The sequence below is a fragment of the Hylobates moloch genome, unplaced genomic scaffold (assembly GCF_009828535.3).
Source record: "Hylobates moloch isolate HMO894 unplaced genomic scaffold, HMol_V3 SCAFFOLD_3, whole genome shotgun sequence".
NCBI classification, from domain to species: domain Eukaryota; kingdom Metazoa; phylum Chordata; class Mammalia; order Primates; family Hylobatidae; genus Hylobates; species Hylobates moloch.
This window is the reverse complement of record NW_026652278.1, coordinates 33,544,968-33,563,665: the sequence shown is the minus strand read 5'-3', so window position 1 is coordinate 33,563,665 and position 18,698 is coordinate 33,544,968. Positions and strand designations below refer to the sequence as shown.

Below are 18,698 nucleotides of genomic sequence, written 5' to 3'. Positions count from 1 at the left end.
GAAAACAGGCAGGGTGTGGTGACTCAAGCCTGTAATCCCAGTACTTTGGGAGGCCAAGGCAGGAGGACTGCTTGAGCCCAGGAGTTTGAGACCAGGCTGGGAAACAGGGCAAAACTCCGTCTCTATGAAAAATACAAAATTTAACCAGGTATGGTGGCATGCACTGGTAGTCCCAACTACTCAGAAGGCTGAGGTAGGAGGATCGCTTAATCACTTGAGCCTAGGAGGTTGAGACTGCAGTGAGCTGTGATTGTGCCACTGCACTGCAGCCTGGGCAACAGAGCAAGACCTTGTCTCAAAAAAAAAAATTAAGAAAAAGAGAAATAAAACTCTGTATGAGCTCAGAGAAGGTATGAGGGAAAAGGAAAATATAAAAGAAGAAAAAACAATAAAAATCTGCATGGTAACAAAAAGGACTCAGAAGTAAATAACCTCATAAAGTAGTAGTACTGCTCCTTGGACTTCCAGTATTTATACATCTGTGGTATCCTTGACTTGTACAAATTTGTTTTTCCAGCATCTTATACTTTCCCTTTTAACATATCAGCCAAATTTCCTAAAGACTTTTATTTCTTCTTTTCAGTACCAGTCATACGAAAACAATATTGCCATTTCAAACACAGTAAGTATTCCTCTAAAAGGGATCCTCTTAGAAACTAATTTCATGTCTTCTCATTCCCAGCCAGCCCTGGATACATAAAAGAGAAGACCACCAGGAGTCAACAGAAGCAAGGCTTCCCTAGAGGCACATTATAAAGAACCAGGTCTAATTTTACATATACAATCACATATGATAGAAAACCAAACTTTATACCAACAAGATATCTATTCCTACCATTACAACACAGAAACAAAATATGAGCACTCTCTTCAACCCTAACAGCTTCAGGACTCTTTCCTCTATTAAATATTTAATTCAAGGTACTATTCATATAAAATTATAGCTCCTTAAGCTTCCAGCAATAGTTTTACAGCAAACTGTATCTTTAGCCACTGAAACTGCTCCTGAATTGTCCATACATAAAGAGAACACTAATAAGAGTCTAGTGGGAATTAAGACACAAGAATAGGCAATATTACTATAGTAAGAGTAAAGAAGATAGACACATACTCCACCCCAGAGTGTATTATCTCACATGTTTCCTCTAGACTGGAGTATTAATATGCAGACAGCCCTAAACAGAAATATTGGGATCCCATGCATATTACTCACATTAACTCAAAATTTCTTCTTATGGCTTCTGGGATTTTGGGTTTTGTAACACGCACAGCCTAAAAAATAAAAGTGAAAAAGCCAAAGTATATTTGAAAGATAAATCTTCAAATTAAATCTTCTACAGAAAAGCCCCTCAAATGATACTAATCTAATAAACAACAGCTATAATATAGCAGCCTACTAACACATTTGGGGATCCCACCAGAACATTTACTTTTCATGCCATCACACCAAGAATCAAAGACAAGCTGCTTCTTATTTCCTTACACAATGCCAGATTACAGGAACAACCACTCTACCCACTGAGGAAACAACTGCCTTATGAAAAAGGTTCTCCCTTAAAAGATGTTTTACAAAGGTCGTTAGACACTTTTGCTTTCTTTTTCAACCCTGTAAGCCAAAGAAGCCAGGAAGGCAAAGTTCCAAGACTGAAATTGTAAAGTCAGAAACAATTAGTCAAATACAAAAACAAGCAAAAAAACCCAGGTTGGTGTATGCAATTTAATACAGTGAGTAGTGAGTAAATTAATCTATCACTTCCAACCCCTGCAATCACTTGGTACTTGCTATAAGTAAACAGCCCAGTGGCTGAAGGAAAACAAATATCAATTAAAAGCTTATATTCTTTCTTCCTGAACTCTCACTTAGAACAAAGTCTGTCTTTGTAGAGGCTGTTTACTAGACACTTTGTTTCCCTAATCATAGTGTTCTTTGACATAATTAAGATTATCTACCTGGACAGTACTGTTTTTTGAAGGCTGACTTTTCTACATCAAGGACTTGATCTCTCAAAAGCTTTTGATTTTACTAAACATACGATACCCCGCCGCCCCACCTATACTGCAAACACACACAAAAAACACTTTGCTGGTGTGAAGAAGTTTTCCTTCTGAAAACTGGCTAACCTTTTAAGTATTATAACAAAGTCTTCAAGCACTTAGTCTTCTTTAAAGGCTTTTAAAACTTTTAAGCAATATAGCATTCCCTATATGAAATAGATGAGTCAAATTTGTAGGTAATTTTGAGGACTATCATAACTAAATATAAGGATTACAGTGGAATGGAATAAGCAGCTGAAGGCTGTGTGGAAAGAACTCACAACACGCTGGCAGTGACACATGTGAGGCCTCACAACTCAGTGGAGACATCCAGAAGACAAATAAAAATTCAGGACCAGATTTTGTGAGATGTCAGATTTCACTATGTGACTAGCAGACATAAGATCACTTCCAATGTGGATTAATATGATTCAAGGGAACCACTGTCATACTGCATTTAATTAAGAGACTGGCTACATATCTTTTTAGCCTTATTAAAAGAAGCATAAAGTAGGACTTTATTTTTTATTTTTTTGAGATGGAGTTTTGCTCTTGTTACCCAGGCTGGAGTGCGGTGGTGAAATCTCAGTTCACTGCAACCTCTGCCTCCCAGGTTCAAGCAATTCTTCTGCCTCAGCCTCCCTAGTTGCTGGGATTACAGGCATGCGCCACCAAGCCTGACTAATTTTTGTATTGTTTTTTAGTAGAGACAGGGTTTCACTATGTTGATCAGGCTGGTCTCGAACTCCTGACCGCAGGTGATCCACCCACCTCGGCCTCCCAAAGTGCTGGGATTACAGGCATGAGCCATCACGCCCAGCCAGGACTGTCTTTTGAAGACTCCTATTTTGCTGAATGAGGCTGAAGAACATATTACATGTTTGCCAATCTTGGGAAATCTCACAGATTTTCAAATATGTGAAAACATAAACACTTACTGTACAGATACCATGAGTAAGTTGCATCATAAGAGATTTTAAAAGTAAAATGACAGGGAAGTCCCACTCAGGCATCCCTCTCCCTCACAGGAGATACAGCTATTCTCCTTTCTGTTTCTTTTGCCTATTAAACCTCTGCTCTTAACCTCAAATAATAAAATAAGTAAAATAAAATAATGCCCCCACCCCACTCACATACATAGAGTTAATGGAGGAAAAAAATGGCTAATGAAATGAATATATGTATTGAAACTGACCCCTGGGTTTTAAGCATATATTATAAATCAAAAGCCAGTCTATACTATAGTCACTCCCTTAAATAACATAGGAAAAAAAAAATCAAAGACGACCATTTTCATCATTCTAATTTGCCAGAGTAGTTTTTCAAGAAGAAAAATGGGATATAAATATATGGAAAGGAAAAAAATAAAATAGTGACTGTAAAAATAGTAACCCAAAAATTACTAGAAGGCAGTGAATTCAAGTTGTAGATATATGATAAATCTACCAAGAATCAATCACATTCTTCAATGATTAAAAAAAAAAGACTACATATTGAACAGCATTAAAATTCATTAAATCCATCGGTATTAATTTAACTTAGGATATGAGTTTCTCCCCCAAATCAGAAATTCTAAAAACCAAAAAGGCTGATATGATAAAGTAAAGCCATAAACTATGTTTCTATTTTTAACTTATATTGGAGGATTGCGTGAGGCCAGGAGTTTGAGACCAGCCTGGGCAACACAGCGAAGGCCCATCTCTACAAAAAATAAAAAAATTAGCCAGACGTGGTGGTGTGTAACTGTACTCCTAGCTACTTGGGAGGCTAAGGCAGGAGGATCACTTGAGCCCAGGAGTTCAAGGCTGCAGTGACCTATGATCATGCCACTGCACTCCAGCCTGGGCAACAGAGGGAGGCCCCGTCTCAAAACAAAACAAAACAAAACAACATGTATATGACTACTTAGGTGCCTGATATAGCTTGAAAATATCGATAATGAAAACTCATCTGGAAGATTAAGCTGGCAGAAACAGCAAAGGCCATTATTTTTTAAAAGATGATGTCTCTTGCCAGATTTTAAAATAAAAAGTTAAATTATCACAACCATATGGTAATGTGTTAAAAATAACAAAGCTCAAAAACAGACTTGAACTTCTTAAAATGCATTCCAACTATTGTAAAAAAATTTTTATAACAAGACAAAGGCAACCAAAGCAAAGGAGCTCTTCTCTTCTCAGGGTATGCTTAAGTTATTGAAAAATATAAAAATTATTTAAAAATTTTTTTAAACCCTAAAACAACGGAGATCTCTACCACTTTAAGAACGTATAACAAAACTACATTTTTTCATTCAATAACTTTTTATAAAAACAACAAATAAATATAAGCAAATTCAAAAGATCCTCTGGCTGTTGTGCAGAAAATGAAGTAGACAAAGGTAAAAGTGAAAGTGGGGAAAGAAGACAGGTGGCTACTGCTACTGCACATGTTAAGGTTAGAGTTGGTAGCTTGGCTTGAGATGACAGTGAAGATGGAGGTGTGGTCAGTTTTATTAATACACGGATTTTGGTGGTAGAATCTGCAGGACATAGGGACTGATTAGATGCTGAGGGTGAGGTGATTGTCAAAGATGCCTCCTACACTTCTAGATTGGCTTGAGGGCAAGGAGTTACCATTAACTGACAAGACGAAAAAAACCAGGAGAAAATTTGATTTGACGAGAAAAGACCAAGGACTCAATAACTAATGAAAGAGTAGGAATGGGAAGATCAATGGAACAGAACTAAGTTCAGAAAAAGACTCTAGTATATAATGGAATGCAGTATGTAACATAAGAACTATTTCAAAGAAGGAGGAAGATGGAAAAATAAACTGTTCAGTAATTACTGCTGTTACCCAATTTGGGGTTGAGGGGATGGAGATGAAGGCCTACCTTGCAACTGAGATCAAAATGGGTTCCAGATGAATTAAAAGATTTAAATCTAAGAATACAACTGTAAAAGCAGATACAATTTTTGTAATTTCTAATTTTAATTCCTATACTTTTAAGGTGTTGAAAAGCTCTTAAAACATGCCAGCTCAGCAACACACCATAAAGACAAAATCACTGAAATTACTACGTAAAACATGAACACTTCAAAGTTACCAGCAAGGAAAAAACAAAGTTAAACAACAAAGAAAAAACTGGAAGAAAATGTTTCCTATAAATATAAAAAAGAGCTACAATAACTAACATATGAAAAATAGTTTATTTTTAAAAACAAATTCTACCCCTCTCAAAGGGTAAGGTTCAAAAACAAGTTCTCTATATACAAATGCTATTTATTTATTTATTTATAGACAGGGTTTTGCTCTGTTGCCCAGACAAGAGTACAGCATGAACATAGTTCACTGCAGCCTCAACCTGCTGTGTTCAAGTCATCCTCCCACCTCAGCCTCCCAAGTAGCTGGGACTACAGGCACATGCCACCACACCTACCTAATTTTTTAAAAAAATTTTTTGCGGAGAAGCGGTCTCACTATGTTGCCCAGGCTGACCTCAAACTCCTGGGCTCAAGGGAGCTTCCCACCTCAGCCTCCCAAAGTGGTGGGATTACAGATGTGAGCCGCTATGCCCAGCCAAAAATAGCTTATTAAAATCAGTTAGAAAAACCATTAACTAAAAAAATGAACAAAACCAACAATTTATAAATGAAATAAAAACGGCTAACCGAGGGTATTCAACTTCAATAATTAATACAAAATAACAGACTAATTTTCTCCAAAAGGATTAAGAGAGAAAGGGAAAGCTTGCATCTGCTAATTATTTGGGTACAGTCATGCAATCAAATGTGTAAGAACTACAGCTTACCAACACTGCTAATGAGAGGGAGGGAGCTGCTAAAATTTTTCTAAAAGGTGATTCGGTAGTATGTATCAATAAGCCCCCAAACAGGGCATACACTTTGATCATCAATCCCACTTCAAGAATTTATTGTAAGAGAGGAATTTAAAAAGATGTACAGAATATATAAGCTTGGTCATTCCAACATGTATATAGTAGTAAAAAATATGAAACCATAGAGATTCACTAAACATAACCATTAAAAGTAATCATTTACCAAACGTATATTTTTGTTTTGGAAAGATGTTCATAGACAATGTTAGTGAAAAAAGCAAGTATGGTACGATTCTGCTTTAGTTGAGCATGTATGCATTTATATCTACAAACATTTGTTCATATACATTAAGAACAGTCAGGAAAGATACAACAAATGATGTTATCCCTGCATAATAAGATTACTGGTGAATTTCATTTTATTCTTCATCATTTTCCTAGTATCTAACTTTTTTCTACAACATAAATAACGTGTGTGTATAAAAATTCCAAATTTATACAGAACGAATCAGTAGGAAAGAAAACAATCCAATAGAAAAATGGGCAAAAGATATGAATAGGCGATCAACAGAAGACAGTATAAATGACCAATAAATATATCAAAAGATGTTCAACCTCATTACTAACCAAAGGAATGCAAATCAAAGGGAGACATAATTGCCCACCCATCCATATGGTAACAATCAGTATGTCTGATTGCTTCAAATGTTGGTGAGTTCATGGGTCACAATTATTTGCACATATTGCTGTTAATAATGTACATTTGTACAGTCAGTTTGAAAGATAATTTGTACATACAAGAACATGTATCATGAACATTCATTACACTATTGTTTAACAGCAAAAAACTGGGAACAGAAAAATGGCTAAGTAATATAAGGCAAGGAATCTAAACAACCGCTGAATGAGCTAGATCTCCGAGTAACATCCTGGGCAGAATCTAAGAGCTGACCTTCACATTCACTATCTTTGAAATTAAAAAGCTACTCCAGCTACAACTGACTTGAACAACTCAGAGGATTTTACAAAGTTATCTCTGGACATTTCAAACGACCCCTTAACTCTGGCGGCTCACCCTCAGGCTCCTGTCTGAGATAATGACATTGCATGAATGAGGCCATGAGGAAAACCCCACCTATCTTTCAGTCTTGTTTATGAGAAGCACGAACACATACAATCACAGTGAGCGCACACTCTCAGTAGCAGTGGTGCTGAGTGTAAAGAATTGAGAGACATGTGATAAGTTTTAGTTGCAGTAATGTTCATCACAACAATCAACAATCAACTGGTCTCCCACAGCTCCTGAGAAAGGACACCAGAGAAGCCTCAATACAACTTCTTAGGTCATCTGGATCCAGAGCAGTGGCTTTCGAATGTTACTGACTGTGGACACAGTAAGAAACACATTTTGCACTGATGCCCAATATAAACACCTACCCCGCCACACTGTGAAACACAAGTGTCACAGAATATTTAAACTTATTACATGCCATTTCTTTTCCTATTCTATTCCATTTTATTTAAAATGCTGTTCGTGACTCACTAAAGTTGATTTTACAACCCACAATCTGGAAAACACAGTGACCCAAAAAAAAGCAGGGGTAAAACCTCTCACCATTCTATTTCCCAACGTCACCATCAGCACTACCACTAAATTCATCTGCTACCTTGCTTTTACTAGGACTCTCTCTCCCACTTGAAATACCTTTCTCATTCTTCCCCCATTTAAATCCAATTAATTTTTCCAAACCTACTTAAAATCTCAACTCAATCACAGCCCTCTCCTAGACATGCTGTCTTCCAATGTTCTCTTACTCTTACAGCAATAATCATTCAATAGATTCATCTGTCAATTAATACTTTGTGATAACTATTTTTTCCAGAATTGTTCAAATCTTACACTTGAACTCCCTTTTCATAATCTTACTGAGGGAAAGGATTATGCTTACACTGATTGTAACCATTACTGTATCTTAATGCTTCTTACATGGCAGAAATATGAATTTTACTTCCTTGTAAGAGCCTCAGCTTATCAGTTCCCTCTAGGAGTTCACAAATACAATACTAGAGTATTTTATTTTGGCAGACATCTAAAGTCAACTTGAGAAAGGTATTCTGTAAATCACCATAGCATCTCAAATAATTCCTGAATAAACAATCCAATGAAAGAAGGAACAAACTCAAAGCTCTCAAAATCCCCAGAGAACTTCCCTAGGAAAAGAACTTACCTGTATAGTGAGACCTGGGGCCATGAGGTTTAAGTCTTTCTGCAGAGCTTGCTTCAGGTTTTCATCTATTTGATCTGTTTTTTAAGCCAAGAACAACAGATCTCATGATAGTCAATTTTTTTTTACATTGTATTCATAATGAAACAAAACTAATCATTATTAGACCTAAAGTTTCCACAGTACTATTCTTTTACAGAGCTTAAACTGTCTTTACTTCCCTTTTGTGTGGGAAAAAAATTGTGAGGAATTATCTAATAAAGAAATTAAGGAATGAAGATGACAAGCAGATAGTCTGTTTATCCAATAAGTTCACCCACTAAATGTATTACTTAACTATGGATAAGCTTTTTTCCTGGGTAACTTAATAGACTTATTTACTGGATAAACAACTACTGGGTAAAATATGTTGATCTAATAAATGGAGAATCTGGATCTCTAGTATCTTAATTCAGGGCTCTTACTCAATATGTATCCTGATTCTCAAAGAAAAGCAAATTTCTATTTTCAGTAAATCTTTACTCAAATTCCCAAATAACGAAACTTCATTTCCATGGATCTCAGCCTTACTGTTATTTTGGATTTAAAGAGAGAGAGAGAGAGAGAGAGAGAGAAGCTCATAGAAAAGTATTTGAAGTACACACAGCATGAACACTTGGGCTTGTAACTATGCACTTTCTATTCACCTCAATGGTACTTTTACTATTTAAATGACTGGTGGTGAGACAAAGCAGGACCCATCAGTTTCCTCATATGCCACTTCAGTGGTTGACAATCACCAAAGAGGACTCAATTGGTAGATTTTAAATTGATTATTCTCGCTTATTCCTTCATCTTAGAAATTCACTAAAAATTTCAGGAGGGAAAAGTGAGCTACCAACAGCAACAACGCATTCCCTGGTCAGAACTTCCACTATCATAAATGAAAAGTAAGTTGTACAGAAGTGAGTTAAGAAAGCAGGGCTGATACTGCGATCCTTAGAAAGGCCTTTTGTAAACTCGTCCTTGGTTGGCACTTAGGAACTTGGATTTGTAGAAGGGTCCCACCATCCCCAGAGCTAATACAATTGACTTGCTGTGAACTGTTTATACAATGTGGTTTATGCCAAACACCTGCATTCCTTCCAGGAGTCTGGAATTTTGATATGTGGTAGGCAGAGGGTGCCTACATAATCAGCCCCCAGTGAAAACCCTGGGCAATGAGTCTCCAATGTGTTTCCCTAGTAGACAACATTTCACATGTGCTGTCACAGCTTGTTGCTGTGGGAATTACGCACATGTTTGACTCTTGGAAGCCTGCATTTGCTTTCCTCTGCACTTTGCTGTTGTGCCTTTTTCTCTCACTGATTTTGCTTTGTCCCTTTGGCTGTAATAAATCTTAGCTGTGAACACAACTATATGCTGAGTCCTGTCAGTCTCCTACCAAATCATCAAAAATGGGAGCCTCAAGACACAGGTTTCTAAATTTTTCAAATTATCTATTAAAACACCAACAAAGCTAATTTTCAATAAGTTATTACAGTAAAAACAGAATACAGTCTGTGAGTAGTTTTTCCAATCTCTACCGAGTTATATAAAAAATTTTAAACTTAAGATAAAAAATATTTTAAAGACAATTGCTCTATGATAAATTCAGAAGAAATGCTTAAATAGCACCAAGGTTTACCAATATAACCTCAATAAGTAAGTTGAACTAGATTTCCAATTGGCTATTTACATATATAAGAATTAAGACACTTACCAAACAATTCAATGTAAACTTCCTGAAGTGTGTGGGCACTGCAGAACTGGTTCAGCTCATGGTGGATTTTATTGAAGATTAAGGTCTTATCATAATCTGCAGTATAGTTCCTCACGATATCAAACACTGAAGGAGAGGTACAACCCATGTTTGTTTTACCCAACAATGACATAGGTACCTTCAAATTCAGCCAGGGTAAAAGTCAGGGTGATATATAACACATGAGGAAAAGTGCCAACAAAATAGTGAAACCAAAAACCACAACTAACAAATCTTGATGTGTTGCTTGTGCTCAATTTTCCAAATACCCTTGTATTTGTAATACTAATGCCAAACACCTGCTGTTTAGCCCGTCAAACGGGCTAACTTTAAAGTCCACACTAAAGTATCCATTATTTTGGAGGTAAGAGGGAACTATCAAAGTTTTCAAGCAAAGGCATGACAGTCAGATTTACGCTTTGGCCAGCAGTGTGAAGATGAACTGAGAGGCACAGAGATCAGAGGCAGGGAAAGCATAAGGCAATTACTGCAAAAGTTTAGCTAAGAGGTAAAGAGAGACTAGGCAAACTGAGGAACAGTAGAAATAGAAGAAGAAAGCAGTTGCAAAAGACCATTTTTAAAAAGGCAATTTTTTAAAGTTGTTAAAACATTAACTGAGCTGGGCTTTGTATCAGGTAATTTACACAAATTAGCACTGAATTCTCCTAAATTTGCATATTAGGAAACTAAGAACCAGAGAATTTTAGACATGCCCAAAAGGTACATACTAGACCATGTCAGAACCTGTTCTTTATCTACAAAAACATGCTGCTTTCTACTTCTGTCTTCAGATCCAAGAATTTGCTCCACTGGCCTTCCCATGTGGGATATTAGATGCAACTGGATTTCAAATCACGACTGGGCGCGGTGGCTCATGCCTGTAATCCCAGCACTTTGGGAGGCTGAGGCAGGTGGATCATTTGAGTCAGGAGTTCAAGACCAGCCTGGCCAACATGGTGAAACACTGTCTCTACTAAAAACACAAAAATTAGCCTGGTGTGGAGGCATACACCTGTAGTCCCAGCTACTAGGGAGGCTGAGGCAGGAGAATTGCATGAACCCAAAAGGCAGAGGTTGCACTGAGCTGAGATCGTGCCACTGCACTCCAGCCTGGGTGACAGAGCAAGACTCCACCTCAAAAAAGAAAAAAAATTAATGGACAGGCCATTAATAATACTTAATGACTAAATCATCTGCTTATTTCCCAAATGAATGATATCAAAATAGTTTCCTATTTAATCTCTGGCTGAAGAATCATCAGTCCCTTCCCTTTTTCCATCATAATCCATTCCAATGATTTGTGATCAAGGAAAGGAGATGAAAAAAAGATAAGGAATATACTTAATCTCTGAAAAATATAATCCAAATGCCCTTGACAGTAATACGCCTGCTCTCTACTCTGAAATCTTTTCACTATTTGTGCCTGTACCGGTGATGTGAAATTTATTATGACCTTACATCCCAACATATCCTTTTTTAGGTCTGTATTATGTCTTCTCAAGTAAAATTAAAACTCCTGAAGGCAAAGGCTATAATTTCATCTTTTCAAATTATTCTTGCCAAACACAATATTCTGTACATACTAGACATGCCACTTTTATTAAGAAGCATGCATATAAAATGGCATATCTTTCTTCAGGGCTTCTAATTAAGTTTCTGATTACAACAGTACCTACCCACCCCATTATCTGTAGGTTTTCATCTTTTATCAAGAAAATGCTTTCCCCACACTGAAGGCTTTCAGACTGCTTTGCAAATTATAGCAAATCTTAACTAGAAAATACTTCTCTTTGATGGCAAATCAGTGTGGGCCAAGGAATTGATCAATTACAGATTTCTAACACCCAAGGAAATTATCTCTCATCCTGACTGGATACAATACTACTTTCCTATTCTAGAAATAACCAATGACCAGTTTGCTCTTGGAAACACTAAGCTCAGAGAAGAGTAACTTGTACAGTTGCAGAAAGTCAACTCTGTCCAGAACTTCTGACCTATTTTTGCCTCTATTCCCCAGAAATTTATTAATCAGTGATCAATGAAGTCATAAAACTTTCAACGTACCCTTCTATTCCTCAAAGAATCTCTCAGCTATAAATCCTCTGGCTATAACTATAAAAACCACAGGTAGATGGGTAACATACCTGCATAAGGAGCCAACATATTAACCACTTCTATTCGGTCAATATAGATCATGACCCCACCACTAAAAACAAAGAAAAAAAGTGTGAACTACTAAAGGCAATCCATAAAACACAGTCACAGACAGACCTGGGGAGAAGCTGATAATCAAACATACTAACATTCACTTAAAACACAGACAGAGTTCGCTTCCTTTTTCATAGCATTTCTGTCCCTCTATAGATGTCAATGTCTTTTGTACACTTGTAATAGTCATTTAAAATAAGTAATTTAAAAAATACCTTGAACTTTACATTCTTCTTTTGATACAATTCAATGCAGTGATTATACCCTAGAAATAATTTGGGCCCTGCTTGCCTTTCTTTCCCTAAACCTCTTTAGGACAGCAACTCTCAAAATGAGGTCTTCAGACCAGCAGTATCAGCATCACCCAGGAACTTCTGTTAGAAATGCAAATTCTCGGGCCTCACTCCAGACCTATTGAATCAGAAACTCTAAATTGGATGGCATTTAACACTACAGATGAGAAGAAGGTGGGATGATTAATTTTAAACTATGTTTTATTAAGCACCTATTCTAGGCCAAGTACTGGTTAGACACTTCATATACAGTAATTCTAATCCTTAAAACAACTCTGCAAGGTAGATTTTACTGCCTTTTATAAATGAGAAAACTAAGTTTTAAAGTGTCAATAAAGGAATCTGTTGGGGAAAAAGGTATATAAAAACTGTCTGTACTTTTTGCTCAATTTCACTATGAACCTAAAACTGCTGTAAAAAATAAAGTCTTTAAAAAATAGTCAATAAAGCAGATGCAGCAGTGCTAATACACAGTTATGTCTATTTGCTCTAAAACTCCAGTTTTTTCCAATAATACCATAAGAACAATAATGGTTCTTAAGATGGAAAAGCTCCTATTTGGAGATAGGCCTTTGCTCAAACAATGCTCAGATCAGAAATCCCCTTGGGTTAACTATCATGCCTATCTGAGAGATGTCTAAGTGATGATCATAGCTGTAGGAACAGAAACTCTATCTGAGCTAAAGGGAGGCTGGTAGGCAAAGAGAAAGCTTACCTTGTTCCACAAGGCACATTTTTAACTTCATCAGTTTGTAGTGTTGTCTAGGGAGGAAAAGATACCTCATCAACACTCAAGACACACATTGTCAAAAAACTACTGGTACCAGAGGCAAATCTCTGGAGAGCTGCTGACAGTAAGTACAGCAGAGCTCCATCACAATTTCAGTTCCCAAAGATTAGCTCTCAGAATAGTCATTTCTTTTTGTATTCTAGTAGAAATTAAAGACTTGAGACAGAAAATATTTTACAGCAATTTTTTTTTTTGTTTTGGAGACAGTCTTGCTTTGTCACCCAGGCTGGAATGCAGTGGTGCAATCTTGGCTCACTGCAACCTCTGCCTCCTGGGTTCAGGTGGTTCTTGTGCCCCAGCTTCCCAAGCAGCTGGGATTACAGGTATGCACCACCACGCTCAGCTAATTTTTGTATTTTTAGTAAAGATGAGGTTTCACCACGTTGGCCAGGCTGGTCTTGAACTCCTGGCCTCAAGTGATCCACCCACCTTGGCCTCCCAAAGTGCTGGGATTACAGGCGTGAGCCACTGTGCCCGGCCTACAGCAAATGTTTGAATCAAGATTCACTGGGAAAGGTTCAATGTTCAGTCTGCTAATCAGTAGAAAACTCTTCCTGAGTCCCTTACCTGCCTGGAGCTGGCCAGGGGTTGTAAACAACACAGCTTGCTCACACAGATACTCTGGCTAGGACTTGCACTCTGAACTTTGATTCCACTGCTAGTATTACTATTTATGTTGAAGATAAAAGAGATTCTATGCATACAAGTACTCTAAGACTCAAAGCTGCCCTTGAATCCAACAGCAACCTTTCTTCTCTAAAGCTGTGGTCAACATTTTAGTTTAGTACCTAGTGATCTCTCACATGTCTTATTCAGTTTCCTTTTTAATAGAAGTGCTACCACCAGTACTGCTTCCTCCTGGTGAACCAACAATCTGGTACTTAATTGCTTTGCACTTGTCACACCTTTGTTCAGATCCAGAATGAATGACTTCCTGCTGTACTCTAAGGCCTCAAATAGGTCAGCACCTAATGAGTACATTCTAGACACACTGCATCTTATCAAGCACAAAGCAAAGGAAAAAGGAATCACAGTCCCTGTTTCCAAAGAGTTCACAATCCAGCACAGGAGACAAAACCTTACAATGCAATCCATCAACAGGTACAAACAAAACAAAACAAAACAAAAAAACAAAACCAAAAACACAAATTATAAACTGAACTGTTAAGTGGTAAATTACAGAAAGTGAAAAAAATAGTAGTTTGAAAAGCTCTCTGAGGTGAAGGATTTATAAGCTAGGTCTACAGTGCGAGAAATAAGAACAGATGAGGCAGAGGAACATCTTAAGCTCAATAAATATCCTACTGAAATACACACAGTTGAAGACAATACGTGTATAGGCGAACGAAAGTAGATAGGCTTGCCTGGAGCAGAAGGGACAATTTGGATGAAAGATGAAATTCTGACAAGAGACCATGGTGATACTAGATAGGGGCCTGAAATGCTGGCTGGGGAGTTTGGGCTCTCTCTAGTTCACCTTATATACAGTCGCAAAACAAACCACTCAAAAATATGTTTACTTAATTCCTTTTCTCATATGTGATGTAGTTCTCATTCTCCATCTTATATGGAGGTAAGAAAATCAGCTGGGAGGCTAAATAATTAATTTAGATTAATTCAGTAAAGGCCATGAAAGCTGTCAATCCAGACATAATAGAGGAGGTATCTGATACTTGGTTGATATAAAATTCCAGGAGGGGAAAGAATAAAAAATAACTCTTAGGTTGAGACATTAGAATGATAGTAAACATTGGTGGCAGTTCTAGGTTAAGAGGATTGATGAAGAGACAAATTCTATTTATTTCCTTTAAAACATTAATTCGGTTTCCATATTCCACACCAACTTTAAATACACACTCCTATTTAAACCAAAAGGATATTCTCTAGCCAATTTTCAAACTGAGAAGAACTAGGAAAGAGTTTAAATGTTAAATCTTCCATTTAACACCCTATCTTTATGTACTTTTATGCTTCTTTTATGTCCTCTTAAAAATTACTTTCCCAGTATGACAGAAAATTTATTTAAAAAGTGAATCTATGGTTACTTTATGAAGGCTGAAAGTTTTCATATAATTTCTCTATTGCTTTTTCTTTTTACATCATATATGGAATTTCACATTTATATATATTCCTTTCAATTGACAAGTTTGTTAAACCATTTGTTTATCTGGACTATGTCTTCTAATACGTTCCAAAAATTCCTAAAAGTAAATTTATGTCTTACTCTGCTAAGAACACTTTTTTTTTTTTTTTGAGACGGAGTCTTGCTCTGTCGCCCAGGCTGGAGTGCAAGGGTACGATCTCGGCTCACTGCAACCTCGGTCTCCCAGGTTCAAGCGATTCTCCTGCCTCAGCCTCCCAAACAGCTGGGATTATAGGCACACACCACCAGCTAATTTTTGTAGAGACAGAGTTTGACCAGGTTGGCCAGGCTGGTCTTGAACTCCTGACCTCAAGTGATCTGCCTGCCTCGGCCTCCCAAAGTGCTGAGATTACAGGTGTGAGCCGCCATGCCCGGCCAACAACACTTTTTAAATATGTTTTTATTAATATAATTATTTCCTAGAATGTTACCGTTATACACATAAAGAACATTCCTATTTAGTCACACTGGCTGGCTCTAGCCCATGTAAAACTTTTTTGTAGATGCAAAGTACTTTAGTTTACACTGAAGTCTCTGCACTAATTTCATTTACATCTCTTATGATAGTTTATTATTAAATATATACACACACTATATTTGTTATATATATATACACAATTAAACTCCAAAATCTGTTTACTATTAGCTATATCTCCTTTATTTAAATTTTTGCATCAGTATGACTTAACATACTAAGCATGAAGGCAGAGACAGATCTACCTGGCTTTGAACAAGATCTATTTGTTAGAGCCTTGATTTTTTTTTTTTTTTTTTTTTTTTAAGAGACAGAGTTTCCCCATGTTGCCCAGGCTGGTCTCAAACTCCTAGGCTCAAGCGATCCACCTTCTTCAGCCTCCCAAAGTGCTGTCAGGCATGAGCCACTGCACCCGGCCTTAGAGTCTTGATTTTTAAGGGTCTAATGCTGCCATTGCTAACATTATTATAGATTGTTTCGGCTGTTGATGAGGTCATGTAATTAAAATTCTTCCTTTCACAGAAGACTAACTGAAGTCTATGACAGTTAAGCAATTTTTCCAAAGTCATGCTACCAACTGGCGGCAACGCCAGGTCCCCATGTTCATTACACATTGCTTCCTGAGAAATCAGCTCAATTTAACAACTTCCACCATAAATAGAAAGCCAGAAATATAAATGTGTTACAACTCCTGTCTTTAAGAAAACTGGAGCCTTTCTGGAAAGAAAACACACAAAAAACTTAGCAGACAATGCAAGACAACAATATTAAAGAAAATAAGACAAGGGCCAAAATTTACAATATAGACTTTAAGAGCTATAGATCAGAAGAGGAAGAATCTGGGACGAGCCTTTAAAAGCCTGGCAAGATTTAGACAGGAGAGAAGGAATGGAGAGTGAGATGGCAGATAAAGAAGTGATGGCATGAACTAAGGAAAGAATGGGTAAAATAAATATGGAACAACATATGGAAATCAGTCTGATTAGGGGAAGAATACATTTCACTTCAGTAGACACAGTTCTTTCCCTAAGCCATCTAAAAGGGGACAGGAAGAAAACCTAGGGGATTTAAGAATTTATAATTAAACTCTCACTTAGCAGGAAGCCTAGACATAAGATTACAAGATTAAGTAACATAGAATTTTCCTGAGTCCTGAAAAATTAGCAGCAGATGGCAGACAAACTTCTGAATCCAAAGATTTATGATCACATTGGGCTTGCAAAAGTGGTCACAGCCTAATCCTGGTTTTGTCATCTTGTTACACTGAAAGATACTTATTTTATTGTCTCCCATGGCCAAGACACTTTTCAACGATTAGACACTTATTTCAAATATCCTGGGATGCCATCAAAATATAACATTCACTAAGGTTCCACATAAAATTGTGCTTAATATACCAGGCAAAAAAACATAAGGCAGAAAGGCTGTGTATAAAAATTTTGATCCTCCATGTTAACAGTAGCCCAGGAGCCTGCCTCTATGGAAACCAAACACTGTTCTAAACCACATAATCACTGGTTTGTATGTGTAGTTGTGTTTCTAATTCTTACTTTTATTGTGACAGCAGCAACAGAAAATTTGCTATATACCACGATATAGATGGTAGAAGTCAGTCCTTCCAAGCTTCCTGGTTCATACCTTTAATTCATTTCAAGTAAGTGAGGTGCTTTAACATCGTAACTTGTGTTGTAACAACTGTACTCTGAACGTTAACTCCTGCATTTAAGTAAATACCACCATCTGCTTAAGCAATAAGGAAATCTATCTCCACCCACAAGTGTGGTAACTCCTGTCACACCTGTCTATCTGGTACGGGGGCTTCCCTAGGAATCACTCACCTGCACAGATCTGAACGTAGTAATGAAAGGCAACATGATATGATAGCCTGGTCCACTGGGGCTAGTTAGTAAAGCTCCTCCCCTGCAAAAAGATGTTTCAATTTGACAAAATTATAAAAAGAAAAATTATCTTTCCAAATCTAAAATGCTATAATACTCACTCTTGCTCATGCTGCTGACCTACTAAAGCCTCACTAATAAGAATTACTCATAATGAACAACTGCTTAAAATACCTCCACACCTAAAAAGGGAAAAAGATCAAATTAAACTGTCAATGTTCATTACACCTTGTTTCATAAGCTCAACCAACCGTACCTCTGGGTCTCCAGCACTGCTCTCAGGTTCGAAGGATTCTCCTCGGTCTTTAACCTTCTGAGAAATATTTGTTTAAAAAATTCTAATGGCTTTCAGTAGAGGTACATTAATTGTACATAACAAGAGCCAAATCAAAATATATAATACATTTAATCACCAGGTTGAAAAAAGGCAACGCAAACTTTGAAGTAAAGAGAAAATTTCTGAGGCTTATAATTCTTTCAATCTATCTGCAAGGTAATTAAAATACTGGGAACATAAAACTTCTATATAAAAACAAAAAATTAGCATGAAAAGATGAAGGGTGACAAGACTATACAAATAAATAGGATAAGGGCTTGTTCACCAAATCCTGGAATGTGAAAACTATGAAAGCAAGCCCTGGAAATTATAAAAAGGAGGCATTTGGGGAGCAAAGAAAATAAAGTCCTATTTTGCACCCTGTAAATTCGTAGAACTTAGCTTCCCGTCTTGAAAATATAAACACGTTTGCAAAGTCATAATAACAAGAAAAGATGAACTGTTTAAGGTTCATCACTAATTCTTTGAGTCATTCCTTGAAATGTCCTTTCTCTGGTTTTACTGTCAGAAAGACAATGCTAAACTGGAAGGAAATCTGGACTAATCTGTAATTTCTTACGCTAGAGCTCCATCTGCTAAGATATACCATTAAAATTGCTCTTTTTCTAGGATTCAGGATGGATTTGAAAGTAGAAACATCAGTTTTGAGGGATAGTGGAAACAAGCAAAAAGTTGACGCTCTTTTTGAATACACC

The 18,698-nt window shown here is 36.9% G+C and overlaps 1 protein-coding gene across 11 annotated transcripts in view; it reads right to left on the bottom strand.

Moving 5' to 3' along the window:
* Positions 1-18,698, bottom strand: part of ERLIN1 (ER lipid raft associated 1) — a 108,628-nt gene that overhangs the window by 85,222 nt on the left and 4,708 nt on the right. For all 11 annotated transcript variants that reach the window (XM_058436100.1, XM_058436097.1, XM_058436099.1 and 8 more), the window contains exons 3-8: positions 17,607-17,688; positions 13,076-13,122; positions 12,004-12,065; positions 9,821-9,946; positions 8,083-8,156; positions 1,214-1,272 (exon numbers count right to left, since the gene is read on the bottom strand). In XM_058436100.1, the coding sequence (XP_058292083.1) occupies positions 1,214-1,272; positions 8,083-8,156; positions 9,821-9,946; positions 12,004-12,065; positions 13,076-13,122; positions 17,607-17,688 (450 nt within the window). The remainder of the gene's footprint in view (positions 1-1,213; positions 1,273-8,082; positions 8,157-9,820; positions 9,947-12,003; positions 12,066-13,075; positions 13,123-17,606; positions 17,689-18,698) is intronic.